This window comes from Choloepus didactylus, chromosome 3 (genome assembly GCF_015220235.1).
Source record: "Choloepus didactylus isolate mChoDid1 chromosome 3, mChoDid1.pri, whole genome shotgun sequence".
Taxonomy (NCBI): Eukaryota; Metazoa; Chordata; class Mammalia; order Pilosa; family Megalonychidae; genus Choloepus; species Choloepus didactylus.
The window spans coordinates 47651762-47675365 of NC_051309.1; the positions used below are offsets into that span (position 1 = coordinate 47651762).

At 36.5% G+C, this 23604-nt stretch overlaps 1 protein-coding gene across 1 annotated transcript in view; it reads right to left on the reverse strand.

Annotated features, from left to right (window-relative positions):
- Positions 1–273: 273 nt before the first annotated feature.
- Positions 274–23604, reverse strand: part of KCTD8 (potassium channel tetramerization domain containing 8) — a 290621-nt gene continuing 267290 nt past the window's right edge. Inside the window, exon 2 of the mRNA XM_037829706.1 lies at positions 274–1619. Within this exon, the coding sequence (XP_037685634.1) occupies positions 1159–1619 (461 nt within the window). The 3' untranslated portion in view covers positions 274–1158. The remainder of the gene's footprint in view (positions 1620–23604) is intronic.

Consider the following 23604-nt stretch of genomic DNA (forward strand, 5'->3'; position numbering starts at 1 on the left):
TTTTGGAGAGGCTTTCAATCTGGTTGTCAGATAAAATAAAATTTTATGCAATCTCAGATAAGGGCTTTTTCTCCTCTGTGCTGAGTTTATTAATCAATACCAAAGCTATCTGGATTTGACTCTATCTCTATTTTGAATTATGTTTAAACTCTAACTTGTCAACATTAAGATTGAACAGGTCTGTCTACTTCCGAAGCTTGGGGTTTTAATGGAAAATTGAAGACAATATAACAATTGGGTATTTTTAAAGAAGAGTCAATGGAAATCAAGAAATTCTAATACATTTTCCTTTTTTAATAAATTCATAAAGCTTTTTACCATTTTCTCTCAATTATTTTGATTAACATAACAGGATCTTTCAGAACATCATTATACCAATTTTCACAGCCTGATGTAAAGGACTCATTTCACAGAAATAATGATGACTAGCATTAATAGATGAATGTTGGTGCCATAACACAATAGTATAAGGCATATTTACACCTTCTTAATATATAGAACACCATACACATACACACAAAAATCACAGCTCTGGAACAAAGAAAATTCAGTCTCCTAGACAGCTTACATTTACAGGCTTTGTCTGAAACTTTTTTTTTTTTTGCTTTATTTTTGCATTTTTTTCTTCCAAGCAACAAACAGATCTTCCCTTATTTCTTGTGATTTATCTGTAACATTGTATTCATGCAGAAAATAATACTTGTTTTATTGCATTAAGCATTTAAACAGTTTTGGATTTGGATCTATAACCATCCTCTAAAATTTTACTTGATGGTGCTTCATCCATATTGTCATTTTAGTTGATGTGATATGAAAATTTGTATTTGGTGAGATGCAAAATGACAAACATGTCCAGTTGACCACAGTTCAAAAATCAAGATTCTAAGATTCCTGATCATGCACATTTTACTTTCATTCTTGTAAAATGGTTTGAATCCAATATGCAATTTTGATTCAACATATACTGATTTTGTTTTCTCTTTTTTATTATATTTCTAAAAACAAAAATAGAATGAACAAAAATACTGTTCCACATCCACTGTTCACAGAAAGGAAAAGCAGCAAGAATCACACTGACCATTGTTAGGACATCAGCCAGGCAGTGACAGTGTAGTAAACATTGAACATTATTGAAGTACTGCAGGGTTGTGATAACTACTATAACCCATACTTCTGTAACAGTTCAGACTGCCATTGGCGTTTGCGCTCCGGAAAATAATCTGGAATGTGGATCTTTTTAAAATCCTGAATACACTTTTTCATTTCTTCTTCTGCACTCAGCTTCTCACAGACTTTCTTTTTCGAAAGATTTGTTTCCCGGGACTTGCTGATGAGTGTCTGAAAGAGTTCACTGTTTCTCCGTTTGTCTGGTGGGGGCATCCATTGCACAGGTGCTTTTTTGGAGGGGCGATCCAGGGTTAAGGTGTTGGGTTGGTGAGCTGTTGCCTGCTGGGCATTGGATGGGTTGTCCTGTGGAGTGCTTGCCTCTGAGTGGCTGTCACAACTGGAAGTGGACAGCTCGTTACAGGAGGTTCCACTTTCACTGCCTTTATCCGTGACTTTCTCATGTTTCCTATCTTCATGTTCTTGTTTAGGTGACACTATTTTCTGAGGCGGTCCTAAAAGGGAAAAAGGAGGAGAACAATTGCATAAGAAGTGGGGAGGTCAAATTAAATGAACCCTATTTTCTATTTTAAACTGGAAATATTGATCTTAAGAAACATGCTGCTTGCTGCATTAGTCTATGTTTTACTAATTAAATAATCATTTAGCACCTCGAGTGTACACCGAAACATGCAGCATGCCAATTAATTATCTATAACAATGAGCAAATGAGGTTTCCTTAATGACATTTCTGCCATAACATATAACCAATAATTTTAGGCTGAAAAGATTTTTTATATTTTAGCTGCTAGTTCCTGAAATCTAAAAAAAAAAATGTCATATGTAAATATTTTACTAAGCCCACATCTCTTTCATCAGACAGTTAATTTCTGTTCTAGCTACTGGTATTAGGTTTCATTTGTGTATATATTTTGCCATTGTAAAAGCAGGAAAGTACTATTGCTCTATTTTACACAGAGGCAGTATTCTCAAGGCCCAGAGCTGTAATAGCATCATTTATGCTTCCAAGTGGGAGGCTGGTTTAAATCTTATCCTCAGTCTCTTAATCTTGTTTCCTGTCTATTTCCTTGGAGAGAATTATGCAAGTGCTATAAGATACATATGGGCCTAATATCACAATGAAAAAATATAGTTGAAATATGGTATTCTCTTAAAATACAAGGCTTACCATTTGAGGTAAATTACCTAGGAGGACAATTTTCAGAAAGTGATAGTTTGCCACGATAATTATTTCAAATACACAAACAGGTTATTTCCAAGAGGGAGCATATTTTATTCTTCTTGACTCTGCTGTGGGATTAGGATCTCCATTTAACATTTATCAAATGCCACCATATACCCAGAACCATAATAAAACTTTGATTAACTAGAGCCCAACCATTCAGAAATCTAAGTTACCTGACTCTTATTTTTTCTTGCAGTCAATTTTTATGAATAAATTGTATAAATCAAAATGGGGGAAAGGCATCAGTATTTTTACGCAATTCTCCAGAGGAACTCTGAGCAGTCAGAGTTGAGAAAAATTGCTCTAATACACAGGGTTTCAACCTTGGGCACATATTGCAATCATCTGGAAAACTTCTGATACGTTGGTCCCTACTCCAGACATTTTCATTTAATGGGGTGCCACCTGTCCATCAGGACATTTTAAATATTTCTAGGTGATTTCAATGTGCAGCCAAGGATATGAATGTTTTCTAAGACAATATATATAAAATGAGTGAATAATCAACATTGGGAGTTTATGTTGCTCAGCTGAGTGAGAAGACAAACCAACAAAAATACTTTTCCTATTTAAAATCAGAAAAAGCAAACATTGGTACCAAAAATTGAGTTAGGTGGAATTAAAGATTAAAACAGCAAACTTGAGAACTTTTTTTAGATGATGAACATATTCTATGTCTTGATTATGGTTGTTGGTTACATGATTGCATACATCTGTGAAAACTCATAGAATTGTATACCTGAAATTGGTGAATTTTACTGTTTGTAAACTATCCCTCAATTAACTTGATATAAAAAATTAAAGGATACGTACTTCTTTGAGGGAAGGTCTTAACTAATATTTCGCACTTCCTTTGTCTGCAGTAGAGTAAAACTGGAACAAATGCTGATGCTTATGACTGCTTAGTAAATGAGTGCACTAATACATTTCAGAAGCATTTGCAACCACAGATAAAATGAAACATTTAAAAGCCTCTGCCGTTCTCATTTACTGCAAGCGAGAATGGGGGTGAGGTTGAGAAATGGGATACAGAAAACACTTCTAACCCTGCATGCTGAAAATCATCTGTCATGCTTATTCAGATTCATTCTCCACCCTTCTCTGTCTTGAGGGGCTGATGGGCAAGAACCATGTCCTCAGGCTCCATTGCCTTCTGACTATCAGTGGGATTCAGCCAAGGTCAAAAACTGGAAGAAACACCTCCCCACCCCACCCACACACAAATACCCTACACCAAGGGTTGCTGAAATCTGGTTGTACCCACCTCTGGGCAAAGAGGCAGAGCCCAGCCAGGCGACTCTTTCCCTCTGCCCCTCTGCTCTCTTCCCCCCTCTCTCTCTATCCTCACCAACTGCTTCCCCTCTAGATTCCAGTAAACTGAAGCTAACCTCTTCAGGCCCATAGTTGTTAACAATGCCTGCTATAACTAGTCCTAGGATAGAGCTCACACTTTTGTAAACTGTCAATATTAAATCCTTTTTAAATTACTCAATTGGATGTTCCCTCTTTCTTCCCAGGACCCCGACTAATAGACCCACCCTGGTCACCAGTGATACCCTCCATTGACTGGAGGGGTGTTATCTGAAGGCTCAATTTTTAGTAATACCAGATGTTAGCAGCAATAGTGTTGGAGAGAGAATGGATTTAGATTCCTACTGACCTAGATTCAAATTCTGGTGCTCTGGCAAGTACTAGCCTTGTGTCCTTGGGCAAGATATTTAGCCCCAGTATGCCTCAATTTCCTCATCAGTAAAATGGAGTAGCATTTCTTCCTCATTGGGTTGTTTCAGGTTGAATGAGATGCCATATAAAGGGGCCTAATACAGTTATTCTCAACAAAGAGAATATATCAAGGTACATCAGTGAGCTTTCCTTGAATGTACAGATGTTCAGGCCCATCCTTGGAGATTTTACTTCGGTGTGCAGAAGGGTTTGTATATATGTGTTTACATGGAGTTGGGGGGTGGGGATGGAGCAGATGCAGCATCTGTTTATCTAATTATCTTTATGGCTGAGTGTGATTTCAAGCTGGAATGATAACTAGAAACCTAGTACAACATAAGATATAAATAAATGTTTTCTTTTTCTCTTTTTGTCAATCTTTTGCACTACTTTAACCAGAAATCCCTATCAGAGAATGGTTTTCATTCCCAATAATGACTAAAGGGTTAAACTGCAAATACTGGGCAAGCAAATTTACATTTAAGGATAAATGAGTGATGAGAAATCATTTTCTGTTAACAGGCAGGGGGACAGAGCATTTTATAAAGATACGTAGGCAGAAAAGTAATAACATCAAAGTGGAAGACAGGTAAGGCAAAAGCAAATGCTTCATTCTGTTTTTATTCATTGGGAGGAAAAAAAAATGCTTAATAACAGGTATCAGGGAGGACATAGTTATATGAAGTTCATCCTTCAGTTAAATAAGTTATATACTGTTATTATGTCCAGTGGCATTACAGTTTATTCACATAACTAAACCCCACTCCCTAACATACATAACACGCAAATGCAGATACTGCACAAACAAAACATATGTGTGATGGAAATGAATTGCTCTTGTAGTACAAAATGGAAGCTCAAGGAAGAATCTTTGAGGACAACATGTCAAGCTATTAATCAGTTCACCAACAGAATTGTATTGAGCAGCTACTGTGTGCTGGGCACTGTGCTATGATCTACAGGAGACACAAAGATGGATAAGATGTGGTCAGTGCTCTGGTGATGCTCATAGGCTATTTAACTATAAGCGAGTGAGGACAAAAAGATGCAGAGAAAAAGATTTACAGTATGTGGCCAAGAATTCCTGTAACTATCTGAGAAGACAAGGTAGGTTGCATTTCATACCAGATATTCTCCAACTCTGATTTCTTCAAACTAACTCTTTGTCCAATTCTTTCTATAATTTCTTTGTCAATCTTTCTATCACCTGTATCCCTTTTTTGACTCATCTCAAAAAAACATAATCCCTAATAAGACATATCAGAGCATGATCACAAATATGGTCTATTTTACAGTATTTGATATTAAGTGTTTAAAATGCATGGGGCAATTAAAATATCTTCAATGTAGACTTTTAAGATATATGAAACAAGGGGGTGTGAGTGTGAATTTAGTATCATTCTGAGAGTTTCTTTAAAAAAAGGATTTACAGTAGGAACAAACATTAACAAAAAATAACAAATATATTTTACTACTCCTATTTAATAAGCTACCTTTAGTTGGCAAGGTAGAGTCCCAAGAAAGAGGCCAAATATGATTAGGAGCTTATATTATGACTTAAGGGGAAGTGCTTAATTTTATTTTTTCCCAATTGTTGAATGTATAGGATAAAATGATATTTCTCTGTATAAATCGTTCAGATGACTATCAGTCTCCTTTTGATTTATGTTTACATTTTCATATCAACAGATACATATTATGTATTATTAGTGCTATTTGGTTAAATATACTTTAAATCATTATTTATCACTTAATGGATTTGAACAGGGCATAAAGCACAATAACTTAAAATGACTTACGTGCTTTTTATGACATGAAATTGATGAAGAAAACATTAATTGAAAGGAAATAATGATTGACTCTATTTGCCTAGTTTTCTTTTTGATGACTGCTAATTGTAGGCTTCCAGGAATAATTTAAAACTTTAATTTTACATCATTCCCTTTAATGATCCAAAGACACTTGAAATGCCTTTAAACACAACATGAATGATAATTTAAAGAACACTAAGTCCTCCATATAGAGGAAAAGCATGATTATCAGGAACTTGTCTGTGTGTCTTCAACTAATAAAAGAACCAAATAAATACATGAATGGCCTTCCCCAAAGCATTTTTCCCTGAGTTAAAGTACCAGTCAGACTTGGTACAAAAAAGAAAACACAAATGCAATTTGTTGGTTTAATCATCCCAGATGAGCTTTCTTCTATCACATAAAGAAACTCAACAGTAATTATTATTAAACAGTAAGCAATGAATCAGTAGACAAGCAAATCTCATAACTATGTAAGATTTAACTTAAGCAAGGAGTTAATTATTTAAAAGTTTTCAGTATATATGTACATCTAGAAACTCTTAAATATTTGGACAACTAAATATTCTACTTTTCATTTGGCTATTGGTCATGAAGTAGAATAGGGTTTCCATCTAGGGGTTGAGCATTTTCACTGGGAATTAGAGCCTTACCTAGGAGAAGTGAAAGACAACTACCTCAATCACGCCTCTCCACAATTATATTTTTATAGACTAGCCAGGTCACACACACAAACACTACACTCATTTATTATGTACATACTCATAGTGTGTACATGAGTACACACTAACTCATTTATTATGCTCATACTTTCCTTCAGTGTAAGAATATCCTTAGAAGTGCTGGGTAAGTACCTTGTGGTGGTCACGTAACCTCTCTCATATTTGGTCCTTTGTTAAGATTTGGGGAGTTGGCCCCTTAGTTTATCTATGTTATAAATTTCTGTAACAATAAATGAAAGGAATTTATTCTGATACAATAAATCAAAGGAATTGCTGAAGCTGCAAAATTCCAACAAATACTAACCATTAAGCCTTAAAGAGTTACCATGAATATAAATTATTCAGGGTTCAAGGATAACTTTGGGTAAGTTCATTGACAGGAAGTGTAGTCATAGAAGTTATTATCAACTTATATTTGCTTTACCAAGTCTCTTCCTATATCTAAAACTCAAGTTTAGAGAGTTTAGAGATGCTTAAGGCAGCAGAGTGGAGACTGTCGGGGTACACATTCCGGTTCCATGACGTACTAGGACAAGTTACTTTCTTTGAGCCCTGTTTTTTTTCTTTTTTTTTCTTTAAACTTCATAGAGGAATGATTAAATGAGTTAACACATGTAAAGGACTTAGAATGTGCCTGGCATGTGTAAATGCTCAAAATGTTAATTTTATTCAGCATAAATATCCATGTGCTGGTGTTGGCATGGTATATTTGTTCACTTGAATACTGAGAGTACTGACTGATGCATCCAAATAATTCCCTTCTAATTCTGACTCTGTTCATGTTACCATGTAGTGGTTTGAAGCTGTATGTGTCCCAGAAAAACATGTTCTTAAATCTAATCCATTCCTGCGGGTGTGAACCCATTGTAAGTAGGACCTTTCAATGATGTTGCTTCAGTTAAGAAGGTGTGTCCCACCTCAGTCAGGATGGGTCTTAATCCTATTACTGGGGTCCTTTACAAGCAGAGTGAAATTCAGAGAGACAGGGAAAGCCACAGGAGGTAAAAAGCTGAACCTGAAAGAGAAGGGAGAGACCAGGAGACACTGCAATGTGCCTTTCCATACGACAAACTAAGGACCAAAGACCACAAACAGCCCCAAAATACCAATCTTCAGGGAGAAAAAATCACCTTGCTGCTTTGATTGGGACTTTTAGACTCAAAACCATAAGCAAATAAATTCCTTTGTTTAACCCAACCCATTTCATGGTATTTACTTGAGCAGTCTAGGAAACTAAAACAGGTAAGTCTCAGTTCTTTTAGGTCTCAGCTTTTTAACACCTACAAATGAAATGAGACTTGGAATACCCAGTCACATGGCTATGGTAAGAATCAAATGAGATAACATATGTGAAGGCAATCTGTAGGCTGTAAAGTTCAAGGTAAAGTAAAATACTATCCATTTATGGTCTGAAATCATCTATTGTATGCAGATTTTGGATTTAAGAAGCTATTAGTATTAAATTCTTATTCCAAAAAAGGAAGAAAATAAACAACAAAGACCCTGTTTTAAGTTACTAAATTGTGTGAATTAAAAGCAATAGTAAAAACATTACTTTAAGACAAATAAAACAAACAGAAAATATTGCAATGGGCCAAAACATAAAACGGGCAAGACAGAGTTTTTTATTAATTTCATGGAGTTTTATTACATTGATACAAAAAGGTGGGAAAGATAGCTTTCCCCAGACTTTTGGGTGAATAGTGTGATACAGAAATTAACATCAATATTTTGGTCTTTAAAACAGGCATAATCCTGAGTATGGACATGCTCAATAAGAGTACTTTCATAGTTTTTATTTGAACAGATATGCATTCTCAAATGAAGTCTATGTGTACAACTGCACACTTGAATAAACCTTTTATTTTAGTCTCTTTACCTGCCTAGTGATGATAAAAGAGACTGGATATGTAAAATGTGTCTGCAACAGGCACAATTCCCAGAAGGTAAATTACCCTTTAATAGTGCTAAACTCAATGGTGTGTGAATGGTTATGTGGTACTTGAACGAAATGAACCGATCTATCTTAAATATTAGCACCACATGCCTCTAAGTATTAAGCACTTGAGTCAAAAGGGGAAAAAAAAACCCACTTCATTTTGAGTCCACAAACATTTGTTGAGCATGTATAAAGCATACTATGCATAAGGCATATGGTGTTGTATAAGCCACAGTGTTGGTAACTGAAGAAGGGATATACAGAGACACACAGACACATACTTATGGTGACAAGTGCAGTAATGAAGATGTAAATAAAATTTGAATAGGGCCTGGAGGAGAGAGCAAGGAGTGAATTTGATTGGAGTGAACTAAGGAATGGTTGTCATTTTTAATTTGTCAGTAAAATTCTCACATTAAATTGAAACTTAGAGGTTACATAGGAGATGCTGTATCTTAAAGAGTAAAAGGTATTTGAATGAATGAAAGTGAATCATATATAAGAAAAATTAAACTCATTTCTTTATGTTTTCTATAATCTCTATCACCATTACTTAATGACTTTTATTGATCCATGGGAATGAAAAAGAAAAGTAGAGCCACTTAAAAAGGAAAACATGTGGTAATAATTTTTTCATCCTGACATGACTGGTTACTAACTCATATTTCTGATTCTCTCTGTACCTGTCAAGTTTTTAGAGTACATATTTATTGACAGTGTATCTCCCAGCCCTAAACTGAAAACTCCCTGAAGGCAGGAACCATGCCTCTTTATCTTATTGTGGTGCCTTTATCAGGGTAATTGTTTAATCAAATTAACAAAATGATCCTGACTCCTCTGAATTGCTAAAGCAACCACTGACTATATCATTCATTTGACACTTAGCGTTTACCACCTAATATGTTGCTATATATTCACCTAGAAGATCATATTGTACTAAGAATGCCTCCATACCCTCCCACCCCACAAAAAGTCATCCCAAGGTCACCCTTCTGGTGCCCATATACCTCAAAAATGTTATATTTTTTCATAAGGACAGGTAACTGCATCTTTTGTTCCTTTTTATCACTCAGACTATTCAGAGACAGATTTATTTTATCAGTGAAGCAACAATACTCATAAAGTGATTAAGTAAATGTAATCCAACATTAGCAAAAAATGTAAGAGGAAATACATTCGTTTAATGGAACATATACTGAAGGAGATTTTCAAGTCATCTCAGAGCCTTCCTCCCATTCTACATATCACTGTCTTCCTGACTGAGCTATTTCTATAGATAACACCCAAGGTCAACTTTTGCTACCCATGGATTCATCTTTTATTTCCAATAAGTTGTCAAATCTAGTCAATTTAACCGTTATGGTGAGTCTTGAATTGACCTCTTCATTTCTCTTCCAATGTCACCACCAAATCAGGGTTTTCATTATTTCTCACTGTGTCTCCTAAGTAGGTCTCTGACTACTTTAGTCCCACTTCACACTATTCTTCATACCTTTGCTAGATTAATCTTTCTAAAGTCTAATTCCATAAAGTATCAGCCTTGTACAAAAACCTTCTGTATATTTCCTCTGCACATAAAATAAAATTAAAATGCCATATTTTGACATTGAAGACTGTCCCCAGTGTGACACCAAATAACCATTCCAGCCTATAGTTTATTACTCCTCTGCAAAACACCATACAACTAAAATAGACTCCTTGTTGTTCCTGGAAAATGCCTTGCTTTATTCATGCCTCTTTCCCTCCCTCTGGATTGTTTTCCTTCTGTGCTCCTTAGCCCTTGTAACCATCTTTCGAAGCCAGTTCCAAATGTTGCTTTCATCATTAAACCTTCCATTCTCACAATTGGATATAATTTCTTGCTCTCTTAAAGACCCATAGTTTCTTTGAATCCATTTCAAAATACTGAGCCTATTTTGTCTTAAATAATAATTATTTCTGTGCTCATTTTAACTTTCACCCTGTCTTCTATTCCTCAACACACAAACATGCACAACATAAACATATGGCAATAGTCCTTTAGGGGGCAGAGATTCTTTCCTTAATATTTGTATTTCCTGGGGTACTCACCACATAGCCAGAAACATAATAACTCTGAAACCGTTTGTTGAATTGAATTAAATGAAATTAATATTATCAACAAAAGGATGTCAAAGCCTGTAGGAGATTGTTTTATTGCCAATAAAGTTATTTTTGTTTTACTTTATTTTGTTTCAACTAAAAAAGAAAAACCCAGGTATAACTAGGCTTAAGGGGTATAATGAAAACAAACAAACAAAAAACAAAAAACAAAAAGCAAAAAACAAACAAAACAACAAGGGAATCAAAGAACTAAAAGCTTTAACAGTGAGGCATAAGAAGGAACTCATTCCCCATTTGGAAAGATGGAAATGTTTTGGTAATGGATGGTAGTGATGGTAGCACATCGGATATAATTAACAACACTGAAATATATATCTGAATGTGATTAAAAGGGGAAATTTTAGATTGTATATATGGTAACAGAATAAAATTTTTAAAAATCCATGGAACTACACCACATAAACAGTGAACCCTAAGTTAAACCATGTACTATATTTAATATGCTATCATCAATTGTAACAAATGTTTCATACCAATGCAAGATGTTAATAGTAGGGTGATATGTGGGGATTCTGTGTTTTAAGCACGATTGTTCTGTAAGTCCACAACTTCTCTAATAAAGAAAAAAGAAGGGGAAAGAAGAAAGAACCTCATAATCTTTAGTTAGTGGAAATGTCACTCCTTGGGAAAGTTCATACCTGATCCCTTTTAGATTATCAAATAGAAATAAAAAATATTCTGGGACCATAAATAATGAGAAAAAAACCTACCTTCTCTGTTCTACAAATGCATTCAATATCTTTTACATGGTTGCACTCAATGCCTATACCTAAATACCTGTATTAAAAAAAGTATTAGGGGGAGGTGGGGCAAGATGGCAGTGTAGGGAAGGGTGGAATTTCAGTCGTCCTCTAGGGCAGCTAGTAAATAGCCAAGAATTGTCTGGAACAACTCTTTGGGGAACTTTGGTGACCAGATACACATTGTATACCAGTTTGCAATGGTAGGAAGGGCCAAGAGCATGTGCAGAACTGTAAGTCTCCCAATCTGTGGAGGCTGGTGCTCCTCTCCATTTGCATGACTAGCTGTTTTGGATTTGCTTCTCCAGGGGTAAAAAAAAGCAGTCTCTACTAAGAAGCAGTCTCTACTAGAAGCGAGGGAAGGTAGCTCAACCAAGCTCCAATTGTGGATTTAATTAACAAGTTTGGACACCTGAATACAAGCTCTGAGCACAGATAAACCTAGAGAAACCATAAAAGGAACTAAGAGGTCTCTCCAGCTAGGCAGGGGTAGTATGGCTGAGAGAAAACAAAATAAAACAAAACAAACAACAAAAAAAGAGGTGTTTGGAGTGGGCTGAGTGCAGAATACTAGAAAGGGGCTGTGTCTCAAGAAAAGGTGTACATGGAGCCAAGTACCAACTCCAGCTCTTGACTGGAGAACTGGGGGGCTGGAGGCTGCCTCTGAAAAAGATATATATAAAATATATATCTATACTTACATTTACATATATCTACATATATATGTAATATATATATATACACATAGATATATATATATATACACACACACTTTTTAGAAAAATAAAGTGGCAGACTTTTTCAGTTGTCAGCATTGCCTCAGCAAGGGTGGAGTTAAAGAATATCTGAGAGAAAAGTAACTAGTCAGGTGAAGGAGACAATTCTCTGAAGGGCATATCTTGCTCAAGGAAAGGGAGGGAGGGCAAGGCCCAGTACAAGTGGTGACTTTAATTCAGAGAATTCAGATCCCAGGGACTGGAAAAGAGAAACAGTTTAAGCTCACTCTCTGCCTCAGCTTCTGTCTCAACCACACCCATGGAAGGAGCAGGGTCTGCTGAGAATTAAAGGCAACATACCTCTTTATGCCAGTGGGGAGCTGTAGGCTGACAAGTGCCACCAGATGTGCAGGATAGAAGAAGCAGAATCTAGAGCTTCACAGAAAAGACTGGCCAACTGCTGTGTCTGATTCCCAGGGAACCTTGATATTGATTGCACTCACTTCCTGAGTCCTGGGCCTGTCTGATCTGGGAAAATCTGTTTAGAATGGATCCTCTCTGGGGAGGTCATCCTTAAAAAAAAAAGAAAAAAAAAACCTCCCATATGGGCAGGGCAAGAACGAGGAAAACAAGACCTGAAAAATTCTGATCATTGAAACAGAAGCTGTGCTAGAGGTCTAGAGTAAGTTGAACTGAATGTCAAAGAACAGATAGAGAACAAAGCCAGTCAACAAGAAAACCCTAGGTCAAAGAGAGAAAATGACCTCCAGAATAAACAAATCGAGGAACACAGACACAAGCAAAAACTCATGAGTCATACCAGGAAACAGGAAGATATGGCTCAGTCAAAGGAACAAACTAACACTCCTGTAATGAGATACAGAAGTTGAAACAACTAATTAAATATGTTAAAACAAATCACATAAATCAAATCAATAAGTTGAGGAAAATGTGGCAAAAGAGATGAAGGATATAAAGAAGATGCTGAGCGTGCTGGTTTGGATATATTGTGTCTCCCACAAAGCCATGATCTTTTAATCCAAACTTTTTTTGGTGGAACATTTTCATTGAGTGTTACCATGGAGATGTGACACATCCAGTTATGGATGATACCTTTGATTAAATGATTTCCACGGAATTATTACCCACCCATTCAGGGTGGGTCTAAATTAGATCACTGGAGTCCTATAAGAGAGTTCACAGACTGAAGGAACTCAGAGCAGCTGAGAGAGACTTTTGGAGAGATGCTTGGAAGCTGACACTTTGAGATGCTAGCCCAAAATTTGCTCCAGAGAAGCTAAGAGAGGACAAAATGCCCCAAGAGCAGTTGAGAGAGATATTTTAAAGATGGCCATTGAAAATGGATGCTCAGAGATGATTGGAGTTGTGGACACAAGGATGTTTGGAGATGCCAAGCTAAGGATGCACAGGAGCTGAGAGAGGAGCTGAAACACAACCTGGGGCCAGCAGATGTCAGCCACATGCCTTCCCAGCTAACAGAGGGCCAATGGCATCTCTTGTTGATGCCTTAGTTTGGACACTTGTATGGCCTTAGGAATGTAAACTTGTTACTGAGTAAACCCCCTTTATAAAGGCCAATCCATTTCTGGTATTTTGCAAAATGGCAGCATTAGCAAACCAGAACACAGAATGACCATTCAGAAGAACTTGAGAGCTTGAAAAAACAAAGGCAGAACTTTTGGAACTGAAAGTCACAACAGAAGAGATGAAAATCACAATGGGGACATACAAGAGCAGATTTGAAGAAAGGGCTCATGACCTAGAGGACACAATATCTGAAATCCTATACACAAAAGAACAGACAGGGGAAAGAATGGAAAAATATGAGCAGAGTTTCAGGGAACTGAATGACAACATGAAGCTCAAAAATATATGTGTTACAGGTTCCCAGAAGGAAAAGGGGGCAGAAAGAATAATGGAAAATGTAATCACTGAAAATTTCCCAACTCTTATGAAAGACAAAAATATAAAATAAAAAAAAAATTATGGATATAAGAAGCACAGCATACCCCAAAGAGAACATATCTAAACAGGCCTACTCCAAGACACTTACAAATCAGTCAAATGTCAAAGACAAAAAGAGAATTTTGAAAGCAGCAAGGGAAAACCAATCCATCACATGCAAGAGAAGCTCAATAAAATTATGTGTGGATTTCTAGATACAAGGGAAGCTTGATAAGATTATGTGGAGATTTCTAAGCAGAAACTATGAAGGAAAGAAAGCAGTGGCATGACATATTTAGGATACTGAAAGGGAAAAACTGCCAACCAAGAATTCTATATTGAGAAAAACTGTCCTTCAAAAATTATGGAGAGTTTAAAATATTTTCAGACAAACAGACACTGAGAGAGTTTGTGAAGAAGAGACCTGCTTTATAAGAAATAGTAAAGGGAGCACTACAGGCAGATAGGAAAAGAGGGGAGAGAGAGGTTTATAGAAGAGTGTAGAAATGAAGATTATCAGTAAGGGTAAAAGGAGAGGAAAAAAAAGATATGACATATTAAATAAAAAGACAAAATGGTAGAAAAAAGTACTGCCTTTGAAGTAATAACATTAAATATTTTTGGATTAAGCTCCCAAATCAAAAGACATAGACTGGAAGAATGGATTTAAAAACAAAACAAAACAAACAAACGAACAAAAAAAACAGGACCCGTTTATATGCTGTCTATAAGAGACTCACTTTAGAATGAAGGACAAAAATAGGTTCAAAGTGAAAGGATGGAAAAAGATATTTTATGCTAACAACAACCAGAAAAGAATGGGGGTAGCTATTTTAATATAAGACAGATTGGACTTAAATGTAAGGCAATTATAAAAGACAAGAAGGACATTCTGTATTAATAAAAAGGACAATTTATCAGGAAGACATAATAATCATAAATATCTATTCAATGAGCCAGAAGGTCACAAAATACATGAGGCAAATACTGACAACACTGAAGGGAGAAGTAGACACTCCACAATAATAGTTGGAGACTTCAAGACAACATTCTTATCAATAGATAGAACATCTAGGCATAGGATCGTTAAGGAATCAGAGATTTTGAATGTTATAATAAATGAACTAGACTTAACAGACATTTAGATAACATTGCACCCTAAAGCAGCAGGAAACACATTTTCGTCAAGTGCTCATGGATCATTCTCAAGGATAGACCGCATATTGGGTCAAAAATCAGGTCTCAATAAATTGAAAAAGAATGAAATTATACAAAACACTTTCTTGGATATTACTGGAATGAAGTTGGAAATCAGTAACAGGCAGAAGATTGGAAAATTCACAAATATATGGAGGCTAAACAACACATTCTTAAACAACCAGTGGGTCAAGGAAGAAATTAAAAGAGAAATAAGTAAATATCTTGAAGCAAATGAAAATGAGAACACAACACATCAAAACTTATGGGAAGCAACAAAGGCAGTGCTGTGAGGAAATTTATTACCCTAAATGCCTATACCAACAAAGAAGAAAGATAAAAAATCAACAACATAACTGGTCACCCAGAGTAACTAGAAAAAGAACAGCAAACTAACCCCCAAGCAAACAGAGGGAAAGAAATAACAAAGATTAGAGCAGAAATAGATGAAATTGAGTACATGAAAATAACAGAGAGAATCAACAAAATCAGAAGTTGATTCTTTAAGAAAATCAATAAAATCAATGGACCCTTAGCTAGGCTGACAAAGAAAAAAAGAGAGAGGACGCAAATAAATAATATCATAAATGGGAGGGGGGACATAACTACTGATCCCAAAAGATAAAGGATATAATGAGAGTGTGCTGGCCCACACTCTCATTGCCATGTTCTTTAATGCAATCGTGTGGGGGCAGATGTATTAGTATTGATTAGGTTGGAATCATTGGATTAAATTGTTTCCATGGAGGTGTGGCCCTGCCCATTCAGCATGGGTCTTAATTAAATCACCGGAGTCCTACAAATGTTCAGACAGAAGGAGCTCAGTGCTTCAGCTGAGAGACACGTTTTGAAGATGGCCTTTGAAAGCTGACACTGATGCTTAGATATGCTTGGAGTTGTGGAACCCTGACATTGGCTGCGGCAGTCAAGAGAGACATTTTGGAGATGTCCATTGAAAGCAGACTTTTGCTGATGCTTTGGAGATACTAGTACAGAGTTTGCCATGAGACGCTAAGCCCAGAATGCTCCAATGTAAGTCTTTGGAAAGGACCTGGGAGAAGGAACCAAGAATGCACAGGAGCTGAGAGAGGTGCTGGAACACAACCTGGGATCAGCAGACACCAGACACATGCCTTCCCAGCTAACAGAGGTTTTCCAGATACCATTGGCCATCCTTCAGTGAAGGTACCCTATTGTTGATGCCTTAGATTGGACACTACTATGGCCTTAGGACTGTAACTTTGTAACCAAATAAACCTCTTTTATAAAAGTCAATCCAGGTCAGAAGAAGATGGTGGCATAGAGAATAGTGGAGGCTAGTTATTCCCCCTGGAACAACTAATAAACAATGAGGAACAGCTAGTAAATAATCTGGAATAACTGCTGGGGGACAAATGTGACTGCCCACACATCATACACAAACCTGGACTGGGAGGAATGTCTGAGATCACAGCATAAAATCTGTAAGTAAAAACTGTGGACTTGAGCAAAGAGCCCCTCCTCCATGGCAGCACAAACTACAAAGCCTCGCTATGCTAGAGAGCAGCACTCTCTGAACAAGCGAATATACCTCAGCCCACCTCCAACTGAGGTTTTAATTAATAAATGATGACTGCTAATGCAAGCTATGAACAACAACTGGCAGAATCTATGGAAGTGAAAGGCACAACACAAGAGATGAAAGACACAATAGAGACGTAAAACAGCAGATCTCAAGAGACAGAAGAAAACACTCAGGAACTGGAGAACAAGACACCTGAATTCCTATGCATGAAAGAATGGAAAAATATGAGCAACATTGCCAGGAATTGAATGACAACATGAAATGCAGGAATGTATGTGTTGTTGGTGTCCCAGAAGGAGAAGAGAAGGGAAAGGGGGCAGAAAGCAGTAATAGATGAAAAAATCACTGAAAATTTCCCATCTCTTATGAAAGACATAAAATTACAGATCCAAGAAGCACAGCAGACTCCAAACAGAATAGATCTGAATAGGCCTACACCAAGACACTTAATAATCAGATTATCAAATGTCAAAGATAAAGAGAGAATCCTGAAAGCAGCAAGAGAAAAACTATCCATCACATACAAAGGAAGCTTGATAAGACCATGTGCAGATTTCTCAGCAGAAAGCATGGAGGCAAGAAGGAAGTGGCTCGATACATTTAAGATACTGAAAGAAAAACACCATCAACCAAGAATCCTATATCTGGTAAAACTGTCCTTCAAATATGAGGGAGAGCTTAAAATATTCTCTGACCGACAGAAAATGACAGAGTTTGTGAACAAGATACCTGTCCTACAGGAAACACTAAATGGTGCACTACAAACAGAAAGGAAAAGACAGGGGTGAGAGGTTTGGAACACAATTTTTGGGAGATAATAGCACAGCAATGTAAGTGCACTGAACAAAGATGACTGTGAGTATGATTGAAAGAGAAAGGTTAGGAGCATGTGGGACACCAGAAGGAAAGAGGAAAGATAAAGACAGGAACTGTATAACTCAACAAAACCTAGGGTGCTCAACAATTGTGACAAAAGGTACAAATATATTTCTACATGAGGGAGAACAAACAAATGTCAACATTGCAAGGTATTAAAAACAGGGTGGGATTGGGGGGAAATACAATCAATTCAAACTAGAGACTATAATTAACAGAAACATTGTATTATCTTTCCTTTAATGTAACAAAGGCAATATACCAAAGCTAAATGCAAAGGGGGGGGGACATAGGGGAGAGGTATGGGACTCTTGGCATTGGTGATGTTGTCTGACTCTATTCTACTTTGGTTTAATGCTATCTTTCTTTTTTCACTTCCTAGCTGTCATTTTTTTCTCTTTCTTTTTTTTTTTTTTCTTTTGTCTCTCTACCTTCTTTGACTCTTCCTTCTTCATTGTGTAAGAAATACAGATGCCCTTACATAGATAGTGGTGATTGTGGTGAATACATAAATACGTGACTATACAGGGAACAATAGATTATTTACTTAGGACAGAATGTATGGTGTATGAATAAAACCGTCTTAAAAAAATGGATTGATGAAAAAACCTTGAGGGCACTATCTTGACTGAAATAAGACAGACACATAAGGACAAATATTGCAGGGTCCCAATGATATGAACTAATTATAATATGTAAACTCATAGACATGAAATATAAATTACCAGGATATAGAATGGGGTTAAAGAATGGGGAGCAGTTGCTTATCATGAGCAGAATGTTCAACTAGGGTGAACTCAATCATTTGGAAGTGGACAGAGGTGAGGTCAGCACATTGCTAGAATGAGCAACAGTGCTGAATGGTCTGTGAATATGGTGGAAAGGGTAAGCTCAGAGTCATGTATGTCACCAGAAGGAAAGTTGGAGGTTAAAAGATGGGAATGTATAAAACAGTGAATCTTGTGGTGGACAATGTCCATGATTAACTGTATAAATGTTAGAAATCTCTCTCATGAACTACAACAAATGTATGACACTATAACTAGAAGTTAATAATAGAGGGGCATATAGGAAAAAATATATACCTATTGCAAACTATAAACTACAGTTAGTAGTATTTTAACATTCTTTCATCAACAGTAACAAATGTACTATACCAATACTATGAATCAATAATGGAGGGGAATGGTTCAGGGTATGGGAGGATTTCAGGTTCCTTTTTTTGTTTTTATTTCTTTTCTGGAGTAATGAGAATATTCTAAAAATTGAAAAAAATGAATTGTGGTGATGGATGCATGGTACTATGAGCAACTGACTGTACATTTCAGATCTTTGGATCACTGTATGGTTTTTTTTAGAAAAACAGTCAATCCATTTCTGGTATTTTGCATAGCAGCAGCATTAGCAAGCCAGAACAGAGAGGATACTATGAGCAACTATATGCTAATAAAATAGACAGCTTAGATTATATGGACAATTTCTTAGAAAAGCATGAGCTCAACAAACCAATCACAAGTAAAGAGATTGACTCAGTCATCAAAACACTCTTCAAAAAGAAAAGTCCAGGACCAGATGGCTTCACATGTGAATTCTACCGAGCATTCAAGAAAGAATTAGTACCAATCCTGTTCAAACTCTTCAAAAATATGAAGAGGTGGGAAAGCTACCTAACTCATTCTATGAAGCCAACATCACCCTAATAGCAAAGCCAGACAAAGATACTACAAGAAAAGAAAAGACTAATATCTTTAATGAAGAGAGATGTAAAAATCCTCAACAAAATACTCACAAATCAAATCCACCAGCATATTAAAAGAATTATACACCATGACCAAGTGGGTTTTACTCCAGGTATGCAAGGATGGTTCAACACAAAAAGATCAATTAATGTAATACATCACATCAATAAATCAAAGGGGGGGAACACATGATCATCTCAATTGATGCAGAAAAGGCATTCGAGAAAATTCGACATCCTTTCTTGATGAAAATACTTCAAAGGATAGGAATAGAAAGCAATTTCCTCAACATAATAAAGGGAATATATGAAAAACCTACAGCTAACATGATACTCAATGGGGAAAAACTGAAAGTTTTCCCTCTAAGATCAGGAACAAGACAAGGATGCCCACTGTTACCATGGTTATTAAACATCATGCTGAAAGTTCTAATGAGCATAATTAGGGGAAAAAAAAAGAAATAAAAGACATGCAAATTGGAAAGGAAGAAGTAAAACTTTCACTATTTTTAGAGGACATGATCCTATATGTGAACAATCCCAAAAAATCTATAGTAAAGCTACTACAGCTAAAAAACGAGTACAGCAAAGTGGCAGGATACAAGATCAACATGTAAAAATCAGTAGTGTTTCTATACACTAGCAAGGAGCAATCTGAGGAGGAAATCATGAAAAATATTCCATTTACAATAGCAACCAAAAGAAACAAATATTTAGAAATAAATTTAACCACAGACATAAAGGACCTATACCCAGAAAACTAAAAAAATTGCTAAACAAAATCAAGGAAGACCTAAATAAATGGAAGGACATACCATGTTCATGGATTGGAAGACAATAGCTTACTTTGTAGAAACAGTTAAATGAATTATAAAATTTATTTGGAAGAGGAGTGTGCTGTTTTGAATCTGTTATATGCCCCATAAAAGGCTGTGTTCTTTTAATCCACTCTGTGGTGGCAGACCTATTATGGGTGGGATATTTCGATTAGGTTGTTTCCATGCAGATGTGAACCATTGAATTGTGGTGAGAACTTTTGATTAGATTATTTCCACAGATATGTGACCCCACCCATTCAAGATGGGTCTTAATTAGTTTATTGGAGAATTTCAGAGAGCTCAGGGGAGAGAGACAGTCCAGAGCTCCAGACACTTGGAGATGAAAGCCAGATGTTAAGAGATGAAGCCCAGAGTTTGCCCCAGAGAAGCTAAGTAAGAACTCACAGATGCTTAAAGGGAAGCTGAGATAGACATTTTGGGGAGAAGCTAAGATACCTAATCCAGAGTATGCCCCTGGGAGAAGCTAAGAGAGAAGCTAACACAGAAGCCCAGAGACATTTAGAGAAAGCCAATGAAACCAAAAGCTAAACTTGGGAGAGAAAGTTCAGCAGAGCCAGCCATGTGCCTTCCCATGTGACAGAGGAACCAAAGATGCCAATTGTCCTTTCCTCAAAGAAGGTTTCTACCTCATGGTGCCTTAATTTGGACATTTTCATGGCCTTACAACTTTAAATTTGTGAACTAATAAAACCCCATTATAAAAGCCAGTCCATTTCTGGTATATTGTATTTTGGCAGCCTTAGCAAACTGGAAGAGGCAGGGTGCTCTGAGTAGCTAAAAATATCTTGAGAAAGAAAAATGAAGTGGGAGGTCTCACACTACCTGCTATTAAAGCACACTACAAAGCTACTGTGGTCAAAACAGCATGGTACTGGCATAAAAATAGGGATACTGACCAATGGAACTGAATTGAGTGTTCAGAAATAGACCCTCTCATATATGGATATTTGATCTTTGATAAGGCAGTCAAGTTGACTCAACTGGGACAGAGCAGCCTGTTCAACAAATGTTGCTTGGAGAACTGGATATCCGTATCCAGAAGAATGAAATAGGACCCCTATCTCCCACCATATACAAAAATTAACTCAAAATGGATCAAAGATCTAAACATTAGAGCTAAGATCATAAAACTTTTAGAACAAAATGTAGAGAAATATTGTAAGAACTGGTGATAGAAGTTGGTTTCCTAGAACTTAAACCCAAAGCGTGAGCAATGAAAGAAGAAATAGATAAATGGGATCTCCTCAAAACTGAACATTTTTGCACATCATAGGACTTTGCCAGGAAAGTAAAAAGGCAACCTATGCAATGGGAGAAAATGTTTGGAAACCACATATCAGATAATGGACTAATACCCAGAATGTATGAGGACATCCTACAACTCAAAAACAAAAAGACAAACAACCCATTTTAAAAATGGGCAAAAGACAAGGACAGACACTTTTCGAGAAAGGAAATGCAAGTGACTCAAAAACATATGAAAAGATGCTTAACTTCAATAGCTATTAGAGAAATGCTAATCAAAACTACAATGAGATAGCATCTCATACCTACTAGAATGGCCATTATCAAATATCAGAAAACTGCAAGTGTTGGAGAGGATGTTGAGAAAGAGGTACACTGATTTACTGTTGGTGGGAATACAGAATGGTGCAACTGCTCTGCAAAGCAGTTTGGCAGTTCCTCAGGAAGCTAAGTATAGAATTGCCATATAATCCAGCAATCCCATTAGTAGGTATATACTCTGAGGAACTGAAGACTAGGACATGACTGGACTTTTGTACACAGATGTTTATAGCAGCATTATTCACAATTGCCAAGAGATGGAAACAGCTCAAATGTTTATTAATGGACAAGTGGATAAACAAACTGTAGAATATACATACAGTGGAATATTATGCATCTGTAAGACAGAATAAAGTCATGAACTTTGAGGACATTATGTTCAGTGAAATTAGCCAGGAACAAAAGGACAAATACTGTATGGTTTCACTAATATGAACTAACTATAAGAGCAAACTCTGAGAGTTAAAATTAAGAACACAGGTTATCAGGAGATAAAAAGAGGGTGGAGACTGGGCATTTGATGCTGAAGAAGTACAGAATGTTCAACAGGAATGATTGTAAAGATCCAGAAATGGGTATCACAATACTATCTGATGGTAGCACAATATTGTAAGGATAATGAAACAAGTTGAGTGTGAGTATGGTTGAAAGAGAAAGGCTAGGGGATTTGTGTGACAACAGAAGGAAAGACAGATGATAAAAACTTACTGTAATCTAGAGTGGACAATGATGGTGATTAAATGTGGAAATATAAGAAAGTTTTTACTTGAGGGAGAACAAGTGAATATCAGCCTTGCAAGGTGTTGAAAATGGGATGGTATATATATCAGAAAAACACAATCAATGAAACTAGGTTCTATACTTAAGAGTAACATTGTAATAATCTTCTCTTAATTGTAACCAAGGCAATATACCACAGCTAAATGTCAACAGAGGGGGAAATAATAGGGAGTGGTATGGGATTCTTGTTTTTGTTCCTATTTCTCCTTTTTAATTTTATTTTATTATTTCTTAAAATTCTTTATTCTATTTTTTTTCTTCCTTTTTTTTTGTGGAAGAAATGGAAATGTTCTTATATAGATTTTGGTGGGGAAAGCATAACTATGTGATTATACCAGGAGCTACTGATTGTTCACTAAGGATGGATTGTATGGTGTGTGAATAAAACTGTTTGAAAAATAAACAAAAAGATCCAAGTGCTGGAGACAATGTGGAGAGAGATATATACACATTTACTGTTGCAGGGAAGTAGAATGGTACAACTCCTCTGGAGAGCAGTGCGGTGGTTCCACAGGAGTCTAAGCACAGGATTGCCATATGATCCTGCAACCCCATTATTTGGTATATACTTGGAAGAACTGAAAGCAGGGACACGGATAGGCATTTGCACACTGGTGTTTATGGCAGCAGTATTCAAGACTTGCAATGAATGGAGGTGGCCAAAGGTGCATTGATGGGCAAACTGTGGTGTTTACAGTATTGACTGGCTGCAAAAAGGAATGAAGTTGTGAGGCATGCACCTAGGTGAAGGAACCTTGAGGACATTAGGTTGAGTGAAATAAGCCATAAACAAAAGGACAAAAATTGTAAGGCCTCTTTTATCTAAACTAAGTATAATGAGCAAATGCTGAGAACTGAATTCGAGATTACAAGTTATCAGGGGATAGAACGTGGGCAGAGATTGGGCAATCGATAATGCAGGAGTACAGAATGTTCA